This window comes from Chrysemys picta, chromosome 14 (genome assembly GCF_011386835.1).
Source record: "Chrysemys picta bellii isolate R12L10 chromosome 14, ASM1138683v2, whole genome shotgun sequence".
Lineage (NCBI taxonomy): Eukaryota > Metazoa > Chordata > Testudines > Emydidae > Chrysemys > Chrysemys picta.
Genome location: NC_088804.1, coordinates 25,680,338 through 25,707,195, shown reverse-complemented (window position 1 = coordinate 25,707,195; position 26,858 = coordinate 25,680,338). Strand labels below are relative to the sequence as shown.

The window sequence follows — 26,858 nt, the reverse complement described above, 5'->3', positions numbered from 1 at the left end:
AGACAGGGATTGCACAGTTCGTCTGCATTTTAGTGGCACTACCAGGGGATGTCGGACCTTTTGCCCTTGTTTGTAGACACTCAGAAATTAAATATAACCTAACCTTAACACAGTTTTTGGAGAAATTTAGTATAACCTTGCACAGTATTTTTTTATAAGTATTGTGACATCTGTACTGGCAACTCCCTGCTAAATCACTTGTGGTTTAATCATTGTCACAATTATAACCACAAAATACCCTAACTAGCAGCAAAAAAATTACTGTGTGAGACCTTTTGAGAACAGTCTCCAAACAGAAGTGACTAAGTACCAAGCAGTAATCCCAAGTTATTTTTGTATACTGTTGTTTTATATTCTAGTACAATTTCTAATAAAACTTAAGTAAATAACCTCTGATTACTTGGATGAGAAGATAACAGGGATAGCAGTAGTTTATGAACAACTATAAAACATTTTCTTACTGTGATATTCTTGTAAATTGCTTGTTTAAGATAAATAATGGGATTATCCTGCCTTTTAAGAATGTCAATTACAAAGTTACAGTACATCTAATGAAATTAAAAGATGGTATCTAATTCTCAACTTCATTGAACCCCCCTATATCACCAAAATCTTCTTGGCTCCAAATGAACATCCAGAGAGAGTGAGTGAGAGCAGTGTTTTCGTATGATGTTTTAAGTCTTTAAAAGTTAGATTTTTAGAAAATATTACAAAGTAGTTTGGCAATTTAGGTATTGGTGGGAAAATATTCTAAAAGGTAAAAAACACAGGTGTCTTTTTTTTTTCGTCAGACTATGCTTAGATACTCAATTTAAAGGTATCTGATAATTTCAGATCATTGCTGGAAATTATATAACTATATCTATATCTCTATATATAGATATGGCTCTGTCTTTTTTTTAAATATAATTGTGCTAAATGTATTGATTGTGCCATTTTTAAGCACATTATACCACATATATAAAAAAACTGTAAAATAATAGTACTTTTAGCACAGTAGCTTTCTCTATAGAAAGCCGTTAAGAACCGTTGATGTTATCTGAGTTGCCCAACAGCCTGGTCATTGTTATATATTTCAGAATGTATATTTAAAACTCTTTAATATTTACATTGCATGTGTCGCTGTAAAAGGTGCTTTTTATCCTGGCCTTTTGCCCAAAAACATGCTGAATGGCAACTAACCAATCAAAACTTAATGAGCCTTGGTAACTGGACTTTAGTGAGAAGCTCAGTCATTGGTTCACTGACCTGTATTACACAGTATCTCATTTGGCAGTGAATTAAGAATAGAGCAGACACATCATCAGCAGATTTTCCTGAGTGCAGACTTCTCTTGGTACTAACTTCCAAAGTCCAAGGACGCTCCAATCTGGCTTTCTAAACCTGATCTGTCAGTGCGGTATAACCAGCTTATAAATTGGTTTAAAGCTAATAATTGAACTAACCTTTCTACATTTAAAAAAAACCCATAACATTTTGGCAACCATGATAAACTTCTCAGTAACTGATAAATAAAGATCCTGAATAATACAAACAGTGAAACATTTCAGAGGGTGATTGGGGATGCAGGACTAATACAAAAGGGTATTAAAGCACAATCAACTGTTATGATTACATTTGCAATCATACATGTAAATAATGCTTTGTCAGCTGGAACAAGATTGATGCATGCATCTTTGCTTTTATACTCCCTTTGGTCTCATCCAAATTGTTAAGTGATATTGCTCTAATGTGAAAAGAGGTTACTGACAAGGTTCTGCTCTCAACTGTCCATGGTGAACCTTGACTACCATATTTCTTTTTCTTTTCCCCTTCCATGTTCCCGTTGCCAACATGTGTCAGGAGAGCAGAGTATCAAAACTGGGGACTCTGATAAAAGCCAGGAGTCCCAGATGCACTTTCTAATTAATTTAGAATCTTGCTGGGGGACACTTGCTGGTCAGCTAAAGCCAGATTTGTATGTGCCATTGTATTATAAAAAAACATAATCCTATTTTGATTGTTCAGTTATAACTGCAACCCTTGTCAATTTCACTCAACACAATTTTAGGATTAAAATTAAACTTTCAGTGTATGTTTTTATATTTATTATATAAAACATTAAAATATATTAAAAACACAAAATCTGCATACAAATTTATGTCTCTGCTGCTTGAGTTAGTTTGCCAAACTTGTTTCTTGAGTAGACTGTGTGCTCAATATTTTTAAATATTTGTCAGATTGCTCTGAAATACTTGCTTCTCATAGTAAAATTAATGTTTTTGAGGCTTTCTTAAGGTTACCAGTTAGGAAAGATTTGATGAAAAGCTATAACTGGAAAAGCTCTGTTAATTTGCTGTTTTAAAAAAAACCCTATGTTTACACCATATTATCCAAGCTTATCTCCAGCATGACAATCAGTTCATATCTAGCAAGACGATGACTCCAGCATTTTTTACTCCAAGAGCAGCAAGTTCATTCTACTTAGTTCAATATCTCCAGTTGGCTCAAAACTGCTAGTGTTTGTCCTTACCACACCAATAATGCATGATCACATTCTACTGTGCAGTAGGTTAACAAAGGTCTTAACATTTTTCTGTCTCCCCAGAGAATATACATTTAACCATATAAAATAATCTATAGGTGAAATATTTTACAGTTTAGAATTAGAACCATTTGAACTCATAGCAAACAAGGCAGCTGAGTTGTTCAAAATACAAACACCCTTTTAAGACAACCACATGAAATGAAACATAAAGACAAACAGCAGAATAGCAAATATAGCTGTCTGTGCACTTCACGGCCTTTGTTTATTTTTTCATTTAAAAATCTTCGATGTATTTTAATACTTACATTACAGGCCTGCTTGCAAAATGATACATGAATCATTTAAAAGGGTCTCTTAGGCAGTACTTAATTTCCCTATAGCCAGTGCTTTGCCAGTGCTATTTACAGCTACAAGAGTGCGATTCAGAGAATTGGAGCTGAAGTGATTCTCTCCTATGACTCAACTACTAAAATTTGTCAGAACACTAAAGAAGATTTCATGTTCTCTCTCTTTTTTTACAGTCTCGCCTCTGAATATTGTAATAGGCCCAAGCCTCAGAGTTCCCATCCAACTTTAACTTTTCTGAACTCAAGGATCATTCAGAACTGGAGCTTCGGTTCTGACACATTTCTATTTGCATGACTAGATATGAGGAACATTCAGGAGTAGGAAACCAGGGGGGAGAGGATGCACAGAACGTTTTAAGTTCCTTCTCAGCTAAAAGAGAGAGTCCAAAATTGTTCTCAGCAGTTGGTGCAAATGCTCAGCTAGGATTTGCAGCTAAAACAATCAGTAAAGCACTTTTTAATTAGAGCATTATAATGGTTCACTTTCTCAAACTTTATTGTCTATAAAGGATTTATATTTTTGAAGATTTAATTTATGGTTGGAAAATGTCTCCTAATGCCTGTTGTTAGCTGTAGAACTTTGTGTAATTTTCAAATGGTTGTTTTGACTCATGTGGATGCTTCTTCACATCACAAAAATGCACCCATAGTTTGGTATAATTGATTCCATGTGCTAAATAAAGGCAAAGGGATGTTGTGAGTCAGGATTGAGGTGCATTATATTCTGCAAGGTTGTATAAGGAAGCTTGCACCTTGCCTGTTTTCATGAAGTCTGGCTCTACTCAGCACCATTTTTCTCTAATACTCTACAAATACCAGATGCTATTAGTGCTTGGAGAGGCCTCATTTAAATTCATTGAAACAAGTTATTCAGAGCTTTCCATTTCATACACTGACCAAATGCTGACCTCAGTTACACCACTGCAACGGCATTGAATATGGTCCTAAGTGAAATGTTCATGATTGTGTATTAGCAATGTACAGAAAGTAGAATTGCTGACACGAAAAATTCATATTCTGTATCTCAAGGCAGATTGTTATTGCTACTCAACTTCATCTCCAGGCAGATTTTTTTCTAATATCAAAGGTTTGATTTTAAAATTGCAGAGTTAAGTCTAAGTTAAAGATCTCCAAAAGAACCAATCAGCAAACTTGTAGTCACAGTTGTGCCAGGAAATTTAAGTGAACAGCACAATGTCTTTTCATTCCTAATGTTAACAACAGAGGTTTATTTTATTTTCTATTTGTTTAAAAGCTGCTTTTCTACCATTTTTGCATATCTACTAGTTTCTTAGTCTATTTCTGGTAACAATATTGTGCAAATAACACTGAAACTCACCAAATGTCAAGAAACCTAAATGGGTGCCCCATAAAGTGAAGGTACATACATAACATAGTTATAGTTTGATGACGTAGAATTACAAGAAGTGAAATTTATCTAGAGCTTGAGGGGGGTGCGGAGCCTATTCTTTCTTTGTTACATGGGTATAATTAGATCCATGTTTAAAATCTCATTTTAGTTTTACTTCACGAATTTTCATGTGTGGAAACCGAGATTTAACTGACATTTCACACAAATCCATGCTCCTTGTGTGGCCGGTGCACATCCTCACCAGGAGCGCTTGCACCAATTTAATTACCATTGTGGAGCATTGTGGAACAGCTTCTGAAAGGCAGCACCAATCAATGTAAGCAACACTGTGTCTACATTGACCTAAGCGCTACGCCTCTTGCGAAGGTGGAGTTAAGTTGGTGAAGTGGGCGAGTTACATTGATAGGAGCTATGTTTTAGTGTAGATACTTAGTTAGGTTGACATAAGCTGCCTTACGTCAACCTAACTCTGTAGTATAGACCAGGGCCTAGTCCTAACCTAAAAAGCAGATGCAGAAGAGAGATTTTCAAAGGCACTTAGGCCTTAGGCTCCCAGTTCCCACTGAAAGTCAACGGGATTTAACTCTCATTTGTACCTTTGAAAATCTTCCATATCATGCTTCTCTTGAACCAAACAAAGGAATACATGAAACACCAGAGACTCAAACGTCTTAAGAATTCTGTATGTCCAGAGGTCACCAGAAAGGTTCATCACTAGACCTCTAAGCTCAAACTGGTACAGAGGGAGTCAGGAAGTCAGAAATATGTGGGAACAGTGATGTTTACCACATAGAAGTTGAGTACAGGGAGCATATACTTCTAAGTCTACAAAGTAAGAAGAAAAACAGACATGATACAGTAATTTACTAAAAAGGACGGGGAGTACTTGTGGCACCTTAGAGACTAACAAATTTATTTGGGCATAAGCTTTCACGCGTTCTTTTGGCTGATACAGACTAACACGGCTACCACTTTTTACTTTATAGCCAAGACTGTACTGATGCAACTTAACATATAATGGATTTGGAATCTGTTATGAAGTAACTGTGGAATAATACCAGACAAACCTAAAGAGTTTAATATTAGTGTAACCAGTGTTCAAATGTATACAACACTTGAAGAAAGAGTGTAAAAGTCTAACAATGTGGGACTAATCCAATAGCTGAAATAAATGAATCTGCATGTCACCTAACTTGACTCTATGATCAATTGAGCAGTTCCTATTAGTGGAAACTCTTTGAGATGCATTGGTTCATGTTTGGATAGTTTGCAATGCTAAACAGATCTGATGACTGTAGACATAAAGTGCTGCTCATCATGCTCCTGACCTTTATTCCAAAGACACACAAGTATGAATTTTATTTGAGCCCTGCTATGGGAGTGAAGTATTTCTCACTTTATTTCATTTAGCAGAAATTCCTACTGTAATTATGACATGACATTAATGTTAACAGGACCTCAGAGCTGGATGTTTCACTGAGGTAAAACAAATGATAGTTGAAGTAGGGAGGCCGGATATAAAAATTGCTGATTTTTGAATAGCCATGCCAAATTTGAACAAGGAAAATACTCGTTACTGTACTTTAGCCCTAGTTACCTTAGTTCTCCAACTGTAATTGTTGATAATGACTCAAACCCTTGGTTAACTAATTAAGATACTGTGTTACCAACAGTGGAAAAGACTCCCTCAGCAGTTTTAGTCAAACGATACTGTATAATACACAAAAATAATGGATATGTAATGTGTCCTGATACTCTACTTATAGGCTATCAGCAGTCTGTTGTAACGGTCTTTTAGTGTACGTACCAGAGGACTTGACTTTTACACAGCCCATTTGCTGAGGGAAAGAACAAGGGAGTCATTAATTTCTGGAAAGTGTTTTTGCCAGAAAGACACAGGCTATAAATCTGGTATATACACAGAAAAGTGACAGCCATTTCAAATGTCCTAACCAGTATGTTCACCATGAGAGAATTGATTAAAATTAAATATAATTATGTTAATATTTTATGCTCTGCATTTCAAATAACTGGCTATGTTTTACCCATTGATGGTCTTTCTGAAAACTCATGGGTATATTAATGTTTGCACAGACATGAGCAAACACATACAATTTAGCAAAAAATCTTATTCAAATCCCGGTTATATTTCATTAGGTTTCTTGTTGACCATCAGCCATTTTTGCAAATCCAGGTTAGCTGTTTGTTTCGATTTTAAATGTTTTCCTGCTAAAATGGATACTCTGCCTAGATGATCATAATGGTCCCTTCTGACCTTAAAGTCTATGAGTCTGCCTACTTCCTTTTGTTTGTTTGTTTTTTAAAGATGTGAAGGGCGCTGGATATATTTCTTCTCCTTTTCTGAATGTTTTATTTTAAAGTATCTAGAAATAGTTAACACAGCTGCTTTTTTCTGCTCTCTAAGGGGTCGCCTGGCCTGATATGCACCGTCTGGCAGACAGAGTCCATCTGGAAGAGCTGACTAAAATTGGCATCCTGAAAGGCAATGTAGATGACATGGTGAAGGTTCATCTGGGTGCAATATTTATGCCACACGGACTTGGACATCTTCTTGGAATTGATGTGCATGATGTTGGAGGCTACCCAGAGGTTAGTGCTAGCTGATTTTCAGATTAACCCTTCTGACTTAAGTAGGCATTTCTTTTAGTTTCACAGTCAGTAGTGTCTTCTCTGGTTAGGAATTGATGTGCACTGAAGTTTTTCTTTGCTGGTGTGGTATTTTCATGTGGTTTTCCTGAAATTAAATGATGATTTCATCATGCCTACTCATGCTGCGGGGATTCTTAGCATTCCTAATGCTCCTATGAATAAGGTGCAAGAATGCGTTTTATTTTCAGTTGGTCTGTTTATTCAGCAGCAGCTGCATGATCAGCAGTGTGCTCATGCAGGAGAATGTGTTCTCTGCCTCAAAGAGTTTATGATCTAAAAAGACCACACCAAAAAAAAAAACATTTTAAGGACGAGGGAAAGCATTAATAACTTTGAAGCAAGGTTATCAGGGTAACAGTTGGCACACCGCTTGGTAGAGCCATCATTTTGCATGTGTATGTATTTTATGTTACAGTTTGCAGGAGGGCATTTGTTAGTGGAGAAAAGGAAGAAATTGTTGGAGTAAGGGAAGGTAGTGGGGACAGAAACTGCATGGGTAGGGGTGGAAATGGAGGTGGAGGGAGTAAAAGCAATGGACAGAGTTAAGTTGACACGGTGGGAGAGGTAATATCTTTTATTGGACCAACTTCTGTTAGTGGGAGCGTGAGGTTGGGCAGCTGGGGTGCTGCCGTTGTAGAAGAGGGGTATGATAAAGATGTGACTAACACCCAATGGCAATGCAGCAGTGAGACCTATTAAGGCCTCTGATTTTTCCACTGCAAAATTAAAAATACACCTCTACCCCGATATAACACAAATTCGGATATAACTCAGTAAAGCAGTGCTCCAGGGGGCGGGGCTGCGCGCGCCGGTGGATCAAAGCAAGTTTGATATAATACAGTTTCACATATAACGGTAAGATTTTTTGGCTCCTGAGGACAGCGTTATATCGGCGTAGAGGTGTATGCTCTGAAGTCATAGTCAACCTGGGTCTTGTGAAATCCCACAAGACACAATATCCCTGTTTCCCTTCATTTCCAACAATAATTGCTAATACCTCTGTTCATCAGCCAGCACCTCTGTTATGCTCTGAGCAATTTTAGAGGGATTGATGCAAAAATACACATCTGAGAATATGCAACATTTCAAACAAAATGTTTTTTTACCGATGAGTATGCTCAGTATCAACACTTGACACATTCTTCAAAAAATATTTGCCTCCTAGGAAATGCCATTTTAAAGTATACATTTATTCTCAACCTGCACAGTGCTAAGTTCCTCCTGCAAGAAGCTGAGTGTCTTCAAATCTGAATGGTGTTGGAGGTGACAGAGCCCACCCTCTTGCAGCAATGCAGGATAAGGCCCTAAATGGGACTGATGACAAACTCTTGCCAGAGTAGATGCAGATATGCCTGGAAAAATAAAACACACACCAGCGAGGAGTACACACCTTGCCAATACATAATGCACATCCCTGCAGTTCTTTCATGGGCGTTTTTAGAGGAAAGATACTTTGTGAAAAGGAGAAACATCTCTTGAAGGGAGGAAGGAGATACGGTTCCTCCCAAACACCTGCCCACGGGCTTTTCCCTGGCTGCCCTACATTGACGTCTAGTTCCAGTGAATCATTAGCTTATTTTTCCAAGATGGGTCACCATATATTCATTGGCTGTAGTGTGTTACTCAGTGTATTGGTCAGCAGTAGGCGTAGAAAGAACCGGACTGCTAGGTCTCTCCACAACCCTTTGCAATCTTTTCAAACCTAAGAGCCTGACTGTTGTGTCTGTACTACACACCTTGCAGAAGGAGAGTCTCCTGAGGCAATCCAGTTGCTATTAAAATGTTTTTCTCTATCCTTTTAATACTAATTTTAAACAAAACTGTGTGGCTCATACATTTTTTCCCTCTTTGGTTCAATTTTAAAATGCATATTTTTCTGAAAAGGAAAAAGAGTTTAAAAGTGAATGTGGTTTGTTAGTGTGAGGGTCAGCATTTGTGGGATTCTTGCATCAGTTCTTAGTCCATAACTACTGCTACTGCATAATAATTGGTTTAGGCTACATGGGAGAAGAACGTAAGGCTCTGGTGTGAGTGTACATACATTTCTATGCAGAAAGAATTGCTTTCTCCAGTCACTAGTTGATCTTTACATGTAATCATATTCTGGCCACTTAGTTGAAGTGCACTGAAAAGTTTTCTTTCTCAAGTACAAGCACGATATGCAACTTCTCTTGTTCTTAAAAGATGGGTGACAAATGTCTTAAAGCCTGACTAGAATAATAACAGAAAATAACCATGATGAAATATACAGGGATAATTAAACCCGTACATAATGATGTAATGTGTGTGTCAATGCAAAGTCTGATTAAGGCCTGGTCTATGTAAGGAAATTAGGTCAGTATTCAGGGATGTGAAAAATCCACACCTCAGAGCAACGCAATTAAATCAACCTTAACCCCCTGTGTAGGCAGTGCTACATTGACAGGAGAATTCTCCCGTTGACCTTGCTACTGCCTCTCAAAGAGGTGGAGTACCTATGCCCAGGGAGAACACCTTCTATCGGTGTAGGTAGTGTCTTCACTGAAGTGCTACAGCAGCGCAGCTTTACTGATACAGCTACACTGCTGCAGCATTTTAAGGGTAGACAAGCCCTAATATAGAAGAATGACTAATACACTTTTCAAAGCATTAATAACATTATTTCCTAGAATTAGAAGAACTATTTTTGTGTATTAAATGCATTCTCTGAGTGCTATGTGAATTTGACAGTAGTTATCATTTCCCCCAAAATTAATATGATGGTTCATTAATAGTGCCTGAAAGTAGAGATTCTATAATTCTACACTCAACAATGAGACATTCGCAACAGTCTAAAAAACAAACTGTAACTGCTAAGGAGTTTGGCCGATATGATAATAAATAAAACTAGTTTCAATATTTTCAGAAAGATTTTTCCTTGTTTTTTATTTTTTGAGTATCACAAGATTTTAAGAAAAAAGTGTTTTCAATAATGTATCATACATTATTAGAAATGTTAGAAGTCAGTTACAGGAGCTTTTTAGGCATGATATTAATATATTTAGGATCATGTTTATGTTGGGTGGGGTGTGTGGTCATTTATGTACCATGATCCTATTGGTTGAAATACTGAACAGTCGGGAATTGGATGTTTCTTTTTTAAAAGCTACATTTCACAGTTATGATGTTAAATACTGATGGAGATGTCATTTGAAAGCTGTGTTAGTTTTCTCCCCAACAAACCACAGGGTTTCCCATTATCTCAGTTATGCCACATAATGGCTGCTCTTTGGGGATTGCCTTTTTTAAGGAGAGGGAAGAAATCCATACGTAAATATTTGAACCTATGTTTTATTTTAAACATTACAGTTTATAGTTAATGATTGACACAAAATTACAGAAATGCCAGTGTACTGGAATGGGCTTTTCAGTTTTAATTTAATGAAAAAGAAACAAAAATTAAATTGAACCCTTTGCTGTGTGCAAAGCTTCATCGCTAACTTATATGGCACAGACAATTAGTGGTCCTTTGCCCTCTGTCCATGCTGTTCTCTCACCTCATGTTGGCATTAAACTCGCATCGCAGGAACCACTTGGCAGACTCAAGGGAGATCTGCTAGTGGACTCCAGAATCTAAGACCCCAGTCAACGCACAGTCAACCTTTGGAACTCGTTGCTAGGGAATGTTGTGAAGGCCAAAACTATAACTGGGTTCAAAAAAGAATTAGATAAGTTCATGGAGGATAGGTCCATCAATGGCTATTAGCCAAGATGGTCAGAGACACAACTCTGTGCTCTGGGTGTCATAAGCTTCTAACAGAGTGGACAATGGGATGTATCACGTGGTATTTGCCCTGGTCTTTTCATTCCCTCTGAAGCACGTGGCATTGGCCACCATTGGAAGACAGGATGCTGGGCTAGATGGACCATTGGTCTGACCCAGGATGGCCATTCTTATGCATCATATACTTATGCCCATACTTAACTTTTAAGCATGTGAGTAATTTTGACTTTAAGCATATGAGTAGTGAAACTACTTCCACCTATAGTTTAATTTTTGTGAAATCTTTTGCAGGCCCGAGAGCCAAGTAAGTTTTAGGACAGGTGAGAGGAATTTGTAAAGTAGGATATCTCCAGCACTTTTAAAATTAACTACAGGATATACATTTTCTAAGGCCAGAGCCTCACGTACAGAGGGAAAACCCAGAATTGTTTTTCAATTAGATATAAAGCAACAGATCCTTCTGATCCATCACAGACCTTTCTTCATTACAAATCAGTAGTTGTCCCAGCTACACTGGAAGAAAGACAAGATGCAATGGATGTGATTTAATTAGACTGCAACTTTATTCACTTAGAATATCTGGGAATAACCAGCAATAAATTGTTTTGAGCAGATCATCATTAGTTCCTTGTTTCCCCCCTACTTGGAAGAGTTGCTGTCAGCCCTCTTACAACCCAACCTGGTCCCAACCAGCCTGTTTCTGGGCCCCCTCATATGAGGATGAATGGGTCTCGAAAAAGGACGGGAAATTGGCTCCCACCTGCACCAGATGTTAGGAGCCCTGAACCTGCACTTCTCCAGCTTCTTTAAGGGATGCTTTCTTCTAAATCCCCTTCCAATCCATTTTATCGGAGAACCATATCCCCTCTGTGAGAAGTACCTCCACTAGACATCTTCCACAAGGAGTGCCCCCATCACCTGATCCAGCCACTTCCTGTTCCTCCCTGCTCTGTCCAGGTAGATTCTGCTCGCCACCTCAATTTGCAGAAGGGACCCCATATAAGGGCAAACAACCCCTTTTCTTCCAACCAGCTGGACAAGGACTCATCACATTCAGTTGCGGTGAGCCAGTTTCTACAAACGCTCATATAGCATACAGAGTTGCTTTCTTTTCCCTTATGTGTTTTGGCAAAGGAGTTGTTTATATACATAAATCAAAATTAACAAATGTTAGTTCTCTTGTATATTGTACAATCTATTTTAAGTGCTATATATTCAAATTCTGACTAATCTGTGTCTGCAGTTTTACAGATGCAATCAGTTGTGGGTGCATAGGAATTTAGAGATAAGAATTCATTAAGCTCTCCGTTGCATGTTTGTAAAATGAGTGTAATTGTATGCTGAATTCATGAACAAACACTGAAGTTGAATATGGATTGAGTGCATATAGTCATGTAATTTCATTATCAAATTAAACATGCGTTTGCATACCTAACCACTCTAAAAATCTGATCCTAGATATCCAACTTCCTGATTTCTGTTTGCAAAGGTTTGTATCTACAGTTGGTCTGGAAAAAGGATAAACAATGAGGTGGCAAAGTTTGCAGATGATACAAAATTACTCGGGATAGTTAAGTCCAAAGCTGACTGTGAAGAGTTACAAAGGAATCTCACAAAACTGGGCTACTGGGCAACAAAATGGCAGATGAAATTCAATGTTGATAAATGAGAAGTAATGTACATTGGAAAACATCCCAACTATACATATAAAATGATGGGGGCTACATTAGCTGTTACCACTCAAGAACGTGATCTTGGAGTCATTGTGTTTAGTTCTCTGAAAACATCCATTCAGTGTGCAGCAGCAGTCAAAAAAGAGAAGACTGTTATGAACCATTAGGAAAGGGACAGAAAATACTATAATGTCACTATATAAATCCATGGTACACCCACAGCTTGAATACTGCATACAGTTCTGAGCAACTCAAAAAAGATATATTAGAATTGGAAAAAGTACAGAGAAGGGCAACAAAACTGGGGTATGGAGGGGTATGGAGCATCTTCTATATAAGCAGAGATTAACAAGACTAGGACTGTTCATTTTAGGGCATGTCTACACTTACCAGTAGATTGGCACTGCTGCAATCAATGCATGCCATGCCAATCAATGTCAATTTAGCGGGTCTGGTGAAGACGTACTAAATCGATGGGTGAGCACTCTCCCATCGATTTGTGTACTCCATCTCCCCAAGAAGCGTAAGGGAAGTTGACAGGAGACACTCTCCTGTCGACACAGCGCAGTGTAGCCACCGCGGTAAGTGGATCTAACTGCACCGACTTCAGTTACATTATTCGCGTAACTTAGATTGATTTACTGCGGTAGCATAGACTAGCCCTTAGAAAAGAGACTGCTAAGGTGGGGGATATGATAGAGACTTATAAAATCATGAATGGTGTGGAGAAAGTGAATAAGGGAGTGCTATTTACTCCTTTACATAACGTAAGAAGCAGAGGTCACCCAATGAAATTCAGAGGCAGCAAGTTTAAAACAAAAATAAGGAAGTACTTCTTCATGCTATGTACAGTCAACCTGTGGAACGCATTGCCAGGGGATGTTGTGAAGGCCAAAAATATAACTGGGTTCCAAAAAGAATTAGATACGTTCCTGGAGGATAGGTCCAGCAAGATGGTCAGGGATGCAATCCCATATGCTGTGTCCCTAAACCTCTGACTGCCAGAAGCTGGGACTGAAAGACGGGATGGATCACTCAATAATTGCTCTATTCTATTTGTTCCCCCTGAAAAATCTGGCACTGTCCGTTGTTGGAAGAAAGGATATTGGGCTAGATGGCCCATTGCTCTCACCCAGTATGGCTATTCTTGTATTATGTTCACATTTCAGATGACTAGATAACTCTATCTACAAATGATTGAGCTTGTAAAATTACAGGTCCAAAATTAGTTTGGTTTTGAAAATACGATGGATTGGGAGTTTGGGGAAAGGAAGGAAACTTTTAAAATTTGGTCTCTGAGGCACTTGAACGTCTGCCTCTGTGAATTCTATGCAAAGTTTGGGCTATAATACTACCAATGTTGTATCAGGAAATCAATGGAAGTAATTCTGCACACATCTGAATTAACCATCAACCTTTCTACAGTATTTTTCTTAATTAAATTATAAATATACACAGTTGGACACTGCAGCATGAACACACCTCTTGTCCATGTTAACTAAAAGAAGGGTCTTGGCTATGTTTCATTTTCTTATGAGGAGATGATACATTTTAAATATATTTTATAGATTGTGAAGTTCTTTTGGTGTGTTTTAACATTTACCAAGTAGGCTGCTTTTATGAGGAATTTCACAATGCTGTTTGTGTGCTTATTACATGCTATGCAAATGCTTGCCATATCCTGTCCTATTTTCTAATTAACTAAGAAACAAGTTACTTGCTTTTGGCTGAGAGAATTTTGAAAGCATTAAAAATTATTTTAAAAAAGAAAAACTTTCCAAATACTTATTATTCAACTATTTTTCAAGTATAAGCAGCTAAATTTGGAATAACACAGTAAGTTTTTCATTTCCTAATTTCTATCCATCACAAAGTATGCTGTGTTCCAAAAAACTGATTCCAGACATTGTTATCTTAGATTAGTTATTCATTAGTAGCCAGGTTTTTGCAAAATTGGCAGTAATATTTTTTTCCAGTAAGCAGCTTTCACATACAGCATTCAGTAAGCACTTTCTTACTTTGACAGCAACACTGCAAAATGTATGCAAATATCCTATACAAATAATGTTGTTTTATTCAAAATACATATATTATCTTTCTTTTGTTACTTTGTAAAAGCTTTTAGTTTTGGCAAACAATGTTGGTGGTGTATAAACTACATTTATGGCCAGATTTTCAAAAGAATTTATCACCCAACAGCTCCCATTTAAGGACCTAAATAAGTGCCCTGATTTTAAGAAGTTCTCTGCAGTGAGCCGCTCTCAAGGAGAAACCTCGCCCTAAATAGCGTACTTCTTACGGGGAGCTTCTGGATGCTGAACACTTTTGAAAATCTGGCTGCTTCATTTAGGGCTCTAAATTGGAGTTGAGCAGGCTTGAAAATCTGGGCCCAGTGGTATATGCTAAGTACTTCAGAAAATCTGGCCCTCAGTCAGAAAAAGCTAACTTCAGAGTATGAAATCTCCATTAGGTTTGGTGTCAACTGTAGCATTTAATCATGAATACAGTTTTCCCACACCCTTTCATTTGTTTTCTGAGTAAATTCTTTATGGGATATAAATGAGGATTTGTGCCTGTTCAATTGAAAAATGTTAAACATTTTACATCGGAAGACATGGGTGAAATTTTCTTTTAAATCCCAATTCCTTGTCTCTTGATTCTTAAGATGTTTCAATTTCATGTTGTATTAATTGACAGTAAAGCTCTGTAAAATGCTAAGTATATTTTAAGGCTTTCTGCAATAACAAATCGGTTAATTTAAATTAGGTTAACAGCTGTCCCTTGGACATCTCAAGTTATAAAAAAAAAAAGTTGTAGAATTGATCTTTACTTTGAACATCTCTGGTCTTAATTGCCTATGTTCCTTGTTCCTAGATATATACATTTACAATTAGCCATATTAAAACGCATATTGTTTGCGTGCACCCTGCTTACCAAATGATCCAGATTGTTCTGTACCAGGGACGACGACTTCATTATTTATCACTTCCACAATTTGTGTGTCATGGGTAAACTTTATATCAGTAATGATTTTGTTTTCTTTCAGGGCATTAATAAAAATGTTAAAATAGCATAGGGCCAAGAACTGATCCGTGTGGAACGCCACTAGCAGCTCACTCATTTGAAGACGATTCCCCTTTGACAATCACTTGTGTAGGGTTAGTTCTGAGTTCATCCTTATCACTGTAATAAATTGTGTAGCTGGAGTGAAGATAAGGATGTACTTGCTTCTCTTTCTTTATCTTTTCATTTTAATTCAGCCCCTTTTCTGCAATATACTGCCATGTGGGCCACCTTGGCAATGAGCAGGAAAAGTATTGCCAAGAAGAAAATTTGCAAAGGCTTCCCATATGGAAAAATCCTATAGACTTTAATAGGGATGAAACCAATCAGGTTCAACAGAAATTAGCCTGAAAAACCAAGGTGTTTAGTACAGAATAGAATCCGTTCTATAAGACTTTTAAAGCAACCTTTATAATTGAATGGAGTATTATACCCTGGCTATGTAATTCTACAAATGTGGAGAAAAGTCATCATTCTCTATCAAGTCCCAAAGGCCTTTTCTGTGAGGGTTTATTCTAAAGCTTTTGGATTTACAGGTTGCAGTAGAAAAAATGGTTTTTAACATAAACAGAAGAGGAAAAAAGCTCAGTTCATGATATAATGCAGCCCCTTACCTACCGAGTTATGAAACTTTGACTTTTCAGGGTCTTTACCCCTTCATTTGAATATCAGGAAACTGATTTTGTTTTGTGTTTCTTTTTAATTAATACTCAGTCCAAAAATCTTTACATTTGGGAGGGGGAGTTTAGATCTGAATTTTGCTGTGCCAGTCCATCTCTGTTTTTAAACAAGGACTAACATACATATAGGTGGGTATATTCAGAGCAATTTACTGTATGTGCAGGTTATGATTTTTATGTAAAATATTGTGATAATATACACCTCTACCCCGATATAATGCGACCCGATATAACATGAATCCGGATATAACATGGTAAAGCAGTGCTCTGGGGTGATCAAAGCAAGTTCGATATAACGCAGTTTCACCTATAATGCGGTAAGATTTTTTGGCTCCCGAGGGCAGCGTTATATCGGGGTAGAGGTGTAGTTATCTTTTAAACTATATACAGAAAATAAGATGTAAAAGGTATTCCTATGGGGTGAGTTCCAGATTTGTGCCTTTGGGTTTTTGCAAAGGCAATTCCTATTAACATTAATGACAAAAGGCCCACAAAAGAAAAAGCCCAGAATATCTTACATATGTTCTCTGTCTGTAACAAAAAAAGTCATTTGAGTATTAAAACATGGAGTATTAATGTTCTCCTATTCTTTCCGATTATATTGTAGCTGCCAACATGGTGATTTTACCATTCAGTATCTGCCATTTACTCTCATTCCTGAATTGAATTAAATCTGTTGAAATAGAAAAAACATTCAGTATTTTTCAGTACTTTCATAATGGCAGCAGGGGAACCTAGTGACATCTGAGAATGGGGAAGCAAAAATAACCTGGGAAGTTAAGATCAGAACCAAGTTACAGGAGTAGATTAAAATCCCAATGACAGATAATTCTGCTTCCTGATGCTCTTCCAGTCATTGCAGGGGAAGTTTAGAGTGCAGTTTAAACTTCATGCCTATGAAAAGAAGAAAAACTTTTTAACATAAAAATAGCTAAATTACATTGTGGTCTGTTTCCCCAGTGTTAACTTTTAGTTGCATCCCAAAAGCTCTGACAAGTAATTAGATTATCCTATAGAAAAGGAAACTCTGACTCCCAAGTACCAGGAGAAGTATATGGTGCTTGAAGCAGATACTCATCTAACCTGCTGTCAGTTTCAAACTCAGTTGACTAGCAGCTCCTTTAGCTGGCTGGAGTCTGCTAGGGCTGTCGATAAAACCCAGACAGAATGGTAACTGGAGATTACTTAATTCACTGAGCAAGAGAACCAAGGATTTAGGGAGAAGGGACCAAGAGACAAATTGTATGAAATTCAAGGTTTTATTTTATTGTTAGCCATTCAGGACTCTTTTTTTTTTTTTTCTACAATAAATGAGCTCATTAGACATAGATGTGCACAATGGGTGACTGATAGAACAACTTGACTCTTATTTTTAATATAGATTTAGTATAATATAGATGTTGATAGTATGATTATTTAAATAATATTTGATTTTTAATTAGAGAACATAGTCATGACAGCAGTGCGCTGGACGTGATCTAAAACTGAGATCCCAACTTGTGCTAGCTAAAGATCCCATGGCAACTTAATAAGAAAAAGTACCAATGTATAGTTTGAAACCGTCTCAGAGCCTAGCCCTGTGAATATTGCCCAGAGTTTACAACTACAAATAATCATATTGGACCAGAACTTGGTCCCTGCTACAGCCACTTTGAGCTGTCCTAATCAGGCTGATATGGATTCTCTGTGAGGGCTGTGAAGGATGTGACCAGAGTATCTCTACACTCAGGCAATCCCTGTCTGATATAATGGCCCCTGGGGAGCCATTAGCAGCTGATACAACTAGCACATGCCTGGGGCTCCCTCTTAGGTCCTGTGCCAAGCACAACTTGAGGACCCACGGACTGGGGACACGAACCTCACTGGAACTACCCAATTACATATAACCATTACATCTGGTAATATTACCAGGACTGGACCCTAAGGTAATAAAACACTTTGGATCCCTCAGTGGAAAAAGTACATATAAATATAAGATTTTGTATTATTGTTATTTTTATTCTTATCAACTCCTGATGATGGCAAGATGTCCATGTACTGAGGCAGCCCTTTAGTTTTAATTGGATCCTTTTACTAAGAGATAATCAATGTCTTTTTTCACCTCCGAATTTCCTTTTTATTCCAAAAGAAATCTGTATTTCATATTACTGCCCACTTATCTTAATTTGAACTTTTATTTTGATCACATAGTAGAATACTCAGTTTACATAATAATTCTGTTGTTCCCTTGACAGTGCTTGTTGCCTAGACTTGCTGTTTTTTGTTACCTTACATGAACCATTAATTGGAATCCAATGTTCTTGGCAGGAGAACAGTTGCAAATGACAGTGTCATACATCTGTGCTTACTGTGGGCCTGAACCAATTTTCAAATGCAAATAGAACTTCAAAATAAAATCACAGTGCTAGAATATGGTTTTGGATACTGTTTGTTGCTTGATGTGTACAATAAGATAAACAGTTCTTCAAAAGCAAGGCTTCCCAAGATACCACTGAATGTACCTTTTTAGATGCATGGGTGCTAAGATGTTTACTATACTACTGTTCTACATTTCTCTTTGGGGCAGGGATTGCCTTGTTGCTTGTACAGCACCTAGCACAATGGGGTCTTGGTCCATGACTGGGGCTCCTAGGCACTACTGCCATACAAATAATAAAGGGTAGTGATGCAGCACTCTCATTTTGATCCTCCATTTCAGCTCTCAACAAGCAGCAATGCTATCGAGAGTATTCAATGCTTGATTCAAGGGGTTAGTTATTTGGGTGAGAATGCTGTATGGAAACTTCAGTTATAAAAGGGAGAAAATCTAACAGAGGATTCTGGGATCAATGGGACATATTTTGCCCGCCGAGTTACGCACCCAATACAGTCTGATCTTTAGTAGGGTGGCCCTGGAAACAGCAGTGTTCCTATTTTCAGGCCTGCCCCAGGGACCCTGCCAGCTTTACAGAAAACAGTTGCTTTAGCCCAGTTTTTGTAAATAGCCTGAGCAGACTCTGCACTTAAAGGATATGTCTACACTGCAATTAAAAACCAGGGTTGGGCTAAGGGTCTGTTGAATTGTGCTGTAGATCTTGGGCTGGAGCCCGGACTATAGCACCCTATGAGGTGGGAGAGTCCCAGAGCTCGGGCTACAGTCCAAGCCTGAATGTCTACCCCGCAATTAAACAGTCCCTTAGCCTGAGCCCGGCAAGCACAGACTAGCTGCAGGTTTTTAATTGTAGTGTAGACACGCTCAGAGAAGCTGCCAGACACCTGAGCTGGTGAATTTGATAACCAGTGAGATGAGAGCTAGTATGTCTAAAAAACCATGTACCACATAAGGTACTCAAATATCAGAGTGGTGAGCATGATAAGGGTATGTCTACACTGCAATTGATGGGGATCGCAGTTTAGGTAGGCATACCTGTGCTAATTGTAATCTAGCTTAATGTGGCTAAAAATATCAGTGAAGATATGGTTTTAAGTAGAAAGTAATAATTACAAAAACAGTGTCAATGATGCCTTCAGAGTTTTTTGGCATCTTGGTTATTTTCATTGTATATCAATTTATCTAGCAAATGGCTTGGAATGATTTGCAAAAAGGAATTTAAAACCAAAATTGGGGAGATAGAGACTTAAAAGTCAAATATGGTTTGTTAGTTCAGGAGAAGTTTATATAAAGCTGCTTAGATGTATTTGGAAAAACTCCAAAAGGCCCCTCTAGTAATCTAATTCTTTACAGCTAATGAAAGAGATTAATCCGCAAAACTGGATGCCCTTATTTCCTTGGCTTTAAGCATTACAGAATGAGACCAAGATGACATAGCCCATGGGACAGCAGTGGAGGAAAGATGCTCCATCTCTGTTCAATTATAAATAGATCTTAAATAATTAACGTATTGATCATTTCAGCATTTAAGACCTATACAAATTCTAAATAGTGATTGTCTCCCAATCATAGCTCAGCAAGATGATTACATCTGAGCTGCCCTGTTTTAGGTTAAACCCGGTGAATAAAAATCCTGATCAAAACGCACGAAAGCAAACAAACAAGACTGGGTTTATCAAATATACCTTGGAAATGTTCCAAACACGATTCCTAAATAACACTGGCCTTATTTTCAGAGGCTGCTGAGTACCCACAATTGCCACTGAAGTCAGTGATAGAGGTGAAAATCATCTCTGAAAATCAGGCCATTCTTTTAGCTACTTAAATATGGATTACGCACCCACCTTTGAAAATATTGGCCAGGGTAGACATCATACATGAGAAGAGACTAAATACCCCAAACGGGAAACCCCAAATACAATTTCGGTGACTAGCAAAAATAAAATAGACTTTATTGCTTGAAGAACAGGAGTACTTGTGGCACCTTAGAGACTAACAAATTTATTTGAGTATAAGCTTTCGTGGGCTACAATATGCTCAAATAAATTTGTCAGTCTCTAAGGTGCCACAAGTACTCCTATTCTTTTTGCGGATACAGACTAACACGGTTGCTACTCTGAAACCTGTCTTTATCGCTTGAAATTGACATTTAGTATTGATGAGAAATAAGCTTTCTCTGAACTGAAAATCAGAGCTTTTGAGCAAATAGTATTCTGAGTATTATACACTTTGAAAGGGGACAGTTCACTGAAAACTAAAATATGGCTGATTCAGGCCCCTCATTCTGCCACCTGACATACCTTGGTTCATTTTTATGCCTAGTCTCTGCCCCTCAGCTGACAAAGGCTGAGGGTACTGGAGAGGAAACCTGCTTAATCCCTGGAGGAAGGAAGTGTTCACTTCACCACTACGAATAGCTGTACTAACAGTTCCAAGCCCACTATAGTCAAGGATGTTAGCTTTAAGGGATGAATTAGCAAAGCTCTGTGAAGACCAGAGAGGAGAATATCCTTATCCTGCAAACACTTCCATTCATGCTTGACTCTACTCACATGCGTAGTCCCATTGGCTTCAGTGGAAATACTTACAGGTGCTTAACTTTACATATGTAAGTGCTAGCAGGGTTGTGGCCCTATGATCCATATATTGGTCATCACAATATTTTGCTGATGAGGCTATGCTGAAGACGCAAAGGATTTTGATGTTTTAATTGAAAAGAGTGGGATTTATTTTTATTCAGGTGTTGCAATACCTGGCACGTTTTGAGGAAGATTATTAATATCCTCAACCAGTCTCTGCAGTGTTTCAAATTTCTTGACTAAGCATGTCTTCATATATCATTGTACTTCACCAACTCTTGGAAAGAAGAGAGTGTTTTACTTGTCAGAACTTGATTGCTTCAACTATGTTTTCAGTAAAATCAGTCAGCACCATGTTGCCTGAAAGTCTGAATCTGAAAAAATCTAGTTCCAAATGGACTGCTGTTGTGAAGTCACTCAAGATGAGAACTGTTGTAGACTCACTGCTTTTGAATCACGGTCATAAATGCATTTTAATAACATTCAATAAGGATATTGATTTGCATAACCTTAGAGAATTGTCTCATGCTCCATAATTCAATTCCTTCAGCAATAAAATGGGCCTGTTTTTCAAGATTTGTAACTCATTTTAAAATGTTACATTGGAAATGCTTTACAAAGGGTGCAGGGGGAAGAAATAATACAAATGGTTTTTATTTTTCTAAAGGGGTAAACAAGGTGGGAGTTCAATACCAAGTACATGGTGAGCCAGCATTTACACAGTGAAAAAAAGCTCCGTTTACACAGCTGAATTTAAAGCTGTGAATCTATTTGTTTGAAGTGCAGATGGATATGAAAGTTAAGATAGAGATGGTTGTATTGTGTTATTTCAGTCCTCCGCTTCCAACTCCATTTCTAGCCTTTCTGGGTTTTCATATGTCCTTAGAGGACTCAACACAGAAGAGTTATAATAAAAGGCTAACTGTGGATTTATTTTTCTGTCATTTAAAACAAATGCTTCTTTCCTAGGGAGTTGACCGCATTAACCTTCCAGGCCTCAAAAGTTTGAGAACTGCCCGCGTTCTTAAGGAAGGCATGGTGCTGACCGTGGAACCAGGCATTTACTTTATTGACCGCCTGTTGGACCAAGCACTCAATGATCCTTCACAGTCTTGTTTCATCAATAATGAAGTCCTGCAGCGTTTTCGAAGATTTGGTGGGGTGAGTAACTTCACTGGGTTAGATAATGGTTCTGGCAGATTTTCTGCTTTGTCTTTTCATGCATGTGCAGGAAGAAATTTGTTCCAGAAAATGTAATACATTATGAAGGAAACTACTTCTGTAGAGGGCACTTTGTCAGTTGAGTCCCTCAGCCCAACTGCGTGCTTTCTAAATTCGTACTTTAACTCATTCACCTCAGATTAACTGGAGATCCATTTTCTTCACTGATAGAAGTACTCTCCTCCATCACTAACAGGCTGCATGTTAAATAAATGGCATGTCTACAGGGCAAAGAAACTTGTATATTATGAAACAAGATACCAAGGTTCATATTGCTGACTTAGTTTCTCTTCAAACCTGCAACACAACGAGAAGTGTTCACTTCTCCTGCTGTGGAAGGAAAGCCTTGTGTTCCTTAATCCAGCGTGGCGTTAGTAGAGAACTGAAAAAACCCTTTGAGCAGGATTATAGTTGTCATGAAACCTGTGCACCAAGAATGGTGAGGTTCTATATAGGGAAGTTCAGAGTTTTCATGAGCGTGTAAGTTTGATCTTGGCTGCTCAGGCTCCATATTGCAAGGCCTACCTGACAGATTGTGCATGGAGGAGGATGGCTGTCTCAGAAAAGAGGGTATGGAGTATGAGTTTTGCACCACTAATGACCCCAAATTATCATTTACATCCTAGTGGCTGGTGTGTATGTGAATAAGCAGAGGGACTCATTCCCATCATGCTGTCTGTGACACTTCTCACGTCACTAAATTCACTCTAGAACGTTTAACCAGTTAGATGCCTTCAGATACGTTTCTCGTTAGCAAAATTAGCATTTTTGAAAGGTGTCAGATTGACACTCTGAAGACTGTAAGTCCTATGTTCTTCCACAGTCAAGAAACAACACAGACAGTAGGATTTGAAGCTTTCCCTTGTCAGTATATCCCTTAATTGTTGGAGAGGCTTTTAGTTCAGCCGGCACTCCTTGGCTTGTCTGCTGAGACTCTCAGCAAGGATAACACTTAGTGGCAATTGTGGTGGTGATTTAGGAATTGTCTGTATTGCTATCACCAACTAATTTATCATAATCCACCAAACAATCATCTGCTAGTAACAGCTTCACCACTGTTGATCTGAGCTGGCTTTGAACCGCCAACCTAGAAACAAAAGGTTCCATATTCCATTACCAATCCTCTGAGTCATCCAATCTACTATACAACTGGCTTTAAAAGTACTATATCCAAAGTATATAATCTTATCACACGATGTGGGACTTTACCCTCTAGTGTGTAATTTGGGATGTTATCTTACCTTGTTATTTCTTTTGTCAGTACTTGCCAGCCAGTCATGATCCTGATGAATGAAAGGAGTGCGTCATGTTTAACTCTGCATTTTCTAACTTTGAGCGTGTCATACTGTATTTGACCCTTAAACCTGTTTTAAAGGGACACCGTAGACGCCCTTTCCCAGTTAACCACCACCATAAAAATAGGCTGGGTTTTTGTTACTTATCCCAAGAACAGACTTTGGGAACCATTTAGTAATTGGATTGAATCCTGGCTCTCTTATCTTGGAAATATTCAACCAAAACCCCCATTATTCACTGTATTGGTGCAAACACCCCAAAGGAGGAATACATGTTTGCGTTTTAACTTTGCAGGACAGAGCAGGTGGGGAGATACATGGACTCCCATTGTGTGTGTTTGGAGTAGAACAGTCCATTTTTTGCTTGTATCCATGAGCCCAGCATTTCTAAGTTGTTGTCCAACTAACTTACTCTTCCTGTGTTGAACTGTAAATGTTTCCCTCCAGGGGGTTCCATGAGCCCCCAAAATCCAATCCCTTCCGTACTTTTTGCTTTATCTCCCTTAATAAGGACTGCTGTTTCCATCTAAGAAGAACTGGATTGGGCCTCTGAATTTGCCAAGAGGATTGGTGCACAGGAAAGGATTGAGCACCCGCCTCAGTTTCCAATCGTCACTTATTATTTAAAATAACAAAACAAACACAGGTAGCTTAATTCTGTCCAGGAAAAAAAATTGAAATAAGTTCTAAAACTGAAATACATCTAAATTTTACAGCAAAGTTTAAAAGTAATACAATAAAAATACCTTGACAATCCTTCTAATTCTAACTCTTAACGTGATTCCTGGGAGATGAAAGATACTCCCCAATGAATGTTACTTAGTTCTTAGTAATTGCATTCTAGTTTATTTCCATTTATACAGGCTGAGTTAATACCTCTTCCAAACACATTTGAGGAGAATTATCCTCTACAAACTAAAAAGATCTCAGAAAGTTGTCTGCAGTACTAATAATTGATGATAATGTATGAGGCTCATCACTATAGTGTCTGGCTTTACTTTACAAGACTTAAATTGAATAGCAAAAAACCTATCCCAAAAAAGGATCAAATTCCCTCATTTAATACTGCAAAGCGTAACTTAGCCAGTAAGAGACAGGAGATTCCAGAACCTGCAGTGAGCACGTAAATAAGTGGCCAGACTTTCAAAACTGTTCAGCACCCAGCACTGTTTTGTGTGGGAGATTTTAGGTAGTGAAACTGTTGAACAGCTCTCATGCATGCTTCATCACATTCTAAATGTGGTCAATTGAAGGCTCAGACATATTTCTGGCAAGAGTAATTTCCATAGGAGAGGACCTACCACTGGGAATTCTTGTCTCCCAAGCAGGAACAACCTCTCTCTCATCCCTGCCCATCCCAATCAGTAGAGAAACTGAGCCTTTGTTAGTCTTTTCTTCACTAATGCTTAGAACTGGCCAAAGAGAGGAAGCAGAATACAAGTAAAGCTCCAGGAGAAAGTAAGAAGAGACAACACAGAGCTCCAACGTGGGTGCCCAGTGCTGGGTTTACAGTGGCTCCATGGAGCTGGGACCATGCTCAGAAGGGGCCCCGGCCTGCTCTGCTTGCACTGTGCCCTGAGACGCCGCTGGCTCCCCCCGCCCACCACTTGCTCCTCTCAGCCTGCCCACCAGCTGGCTGAGGGCTCCTCTCCACCGCCTGGCCACACTCCCTGCTCCTCTCAGCCCCCTGGCCAGACCCCAGTGCACCTCTAGCTCTGGGCAGTCTCTGCTTTCCACCACCTGTGGGGCCCCAGGTGTGTGGGGGTGGGGGGGAACAGTGTGGAGGGCTTTGCTGGGCCCCTCCAGGCAAGTGTGTCTTGAGGGACCCCGGCCGGGGCAGGTCCTGGCCTGGCTAATCACGTCACTCCCGAGGGGCAAGAGCGATTTCCGGCCGTGGGACGAACCCTGGCTGCGCTGACGGCTCAGCCCTGCAGACACAGTCACCTCCCAGCAAGGCTGGTGAATGCGGCCAGGAGGCAGGGCGTCGGGGAGTGGGTCTGGGGGGGCGCTGGGCTGTGAAGGGGCAGGGAAAATCTGTGTGTGTTGGGGCACTAGGGAGTGGGGGTTCTGTGGAGGGTGGTGTTGTGTAGGGCACTGTGCATTTGTAGGTGGGTCTGGGGGGGCACTGGGAATAGTGGGTCCAGGGAGCCTCTGGCCATTGGGAGTCAGGGGGTGTTGGGTGGGGTGGGGGGGCGGGCTGTGTGATCTGGCAAGGGCCTGCACCCGAGGGGAAGGGGCACGCTGGCAGCACAGAGCCGGGTGGGCCACTGTGCATCTGGCAACTGCCGGTTTCTAAATAGTGCCCTCGTGCTGGGCGGGGCCGCCCCTGCCATGCCATGCCCCATTGCCTCTGGCTGGCCCCTTGTTCCGGGGCCTGACCTCCCCGCGCCATGCTCCATTGCCTCTAGGGGGGGCCCACAGATATGTTTTGCGCTGGGCCCACACAAGGTTAATCCAGTTCTAGCTGCCTAAACTGCACCTGCAAAACTTGTGCACATATGCAAGTCCTATACATAGGTGTCCAAATGACCCATGTGTGTTCGTGCACACTTTATGGGTGCAACTAATGTGCTCAGACTTAACAATTTGATTTGGGGTCAAAAATGGATTTATTTGCTTCACTGTTTTCCTGGAGGTAGTCAAGAAGTTAAAGTCTATATTATTAATTGTGCCAGTTTGGAGAGTAAGGATGGTCTTGAGTGTAAAATACTAGATTGGGACTCAGCAAACCTGGGTTCGATTCCTTGTTCTGCCACAGACTTCCAGTGTGATCTTAGGCAAGTCACTTTATCTCTTTGTGCCATAGTTTCCCACCTGTAAAATTAAGATGATTTTTCTTTCTCATGTCCTTTGTCCTGTCTATTTAGATTGTAAGCTATGTGGGGCAAGGACTGTGTCTTATATATTTGTACAGTGTATAATACAACATGGCACCGGTCTCATCTGGGTCCTCTAGATGCTTCCATAATACAAATGATTGTCCAATTTAGAAAGTCCCTTGTAGTTTTATTTATCGTGCGGGAGAAGTGGCCGGTTTCCCCAAGGGAAAGTGAAAGACTGATTACCCTAGCTCTAAACAGTACCCTCTGAGCTTATCTTTCACATGTATTGGGGTTTGAGATTTCCATTTCTCATAAGCTGATTACTGATGTAGGCTGTTGATGTGATGTTTTCTCTAAAACCCAGCAAAACCAGCCAATCTGATTTTGACCTTTTATGCTCAGTCTCTGCTCAGGCTTCATATTTGCCCCCATAGCATTACTTGTTCATTGAGGTAGCAACCAAATTAACATGTGTATCTCTGTGTGTCTGTCTGTA

At 39.2% G+C, this 26,858-nt stretch overlaps 1 protein-coding gene across 1 annotated transcript in view; it reads left to right on the top strand.

Annotated features, from left to right (window-relative positions):
• Positions 1–26,858, top strand: part of PEPD (peptidase D) — a 222,121-nt gene that overhangs the window by 191,110 nt on the left and 4,153 nt on the right. The window contains exons 13-14 of the mRNA XM_005289912.4: positions 6,672–6,856; positions 21,994–22,185. Coding sequence (XP_005289969.1) covers positions 6,672–6,856; positions 21,994–22,185 — 377 coding nt within the window. The remainder of the gene's footprint in view (positions 1–6,671; positions 6,857–21,993; positions 22,186–26,858) is intronic.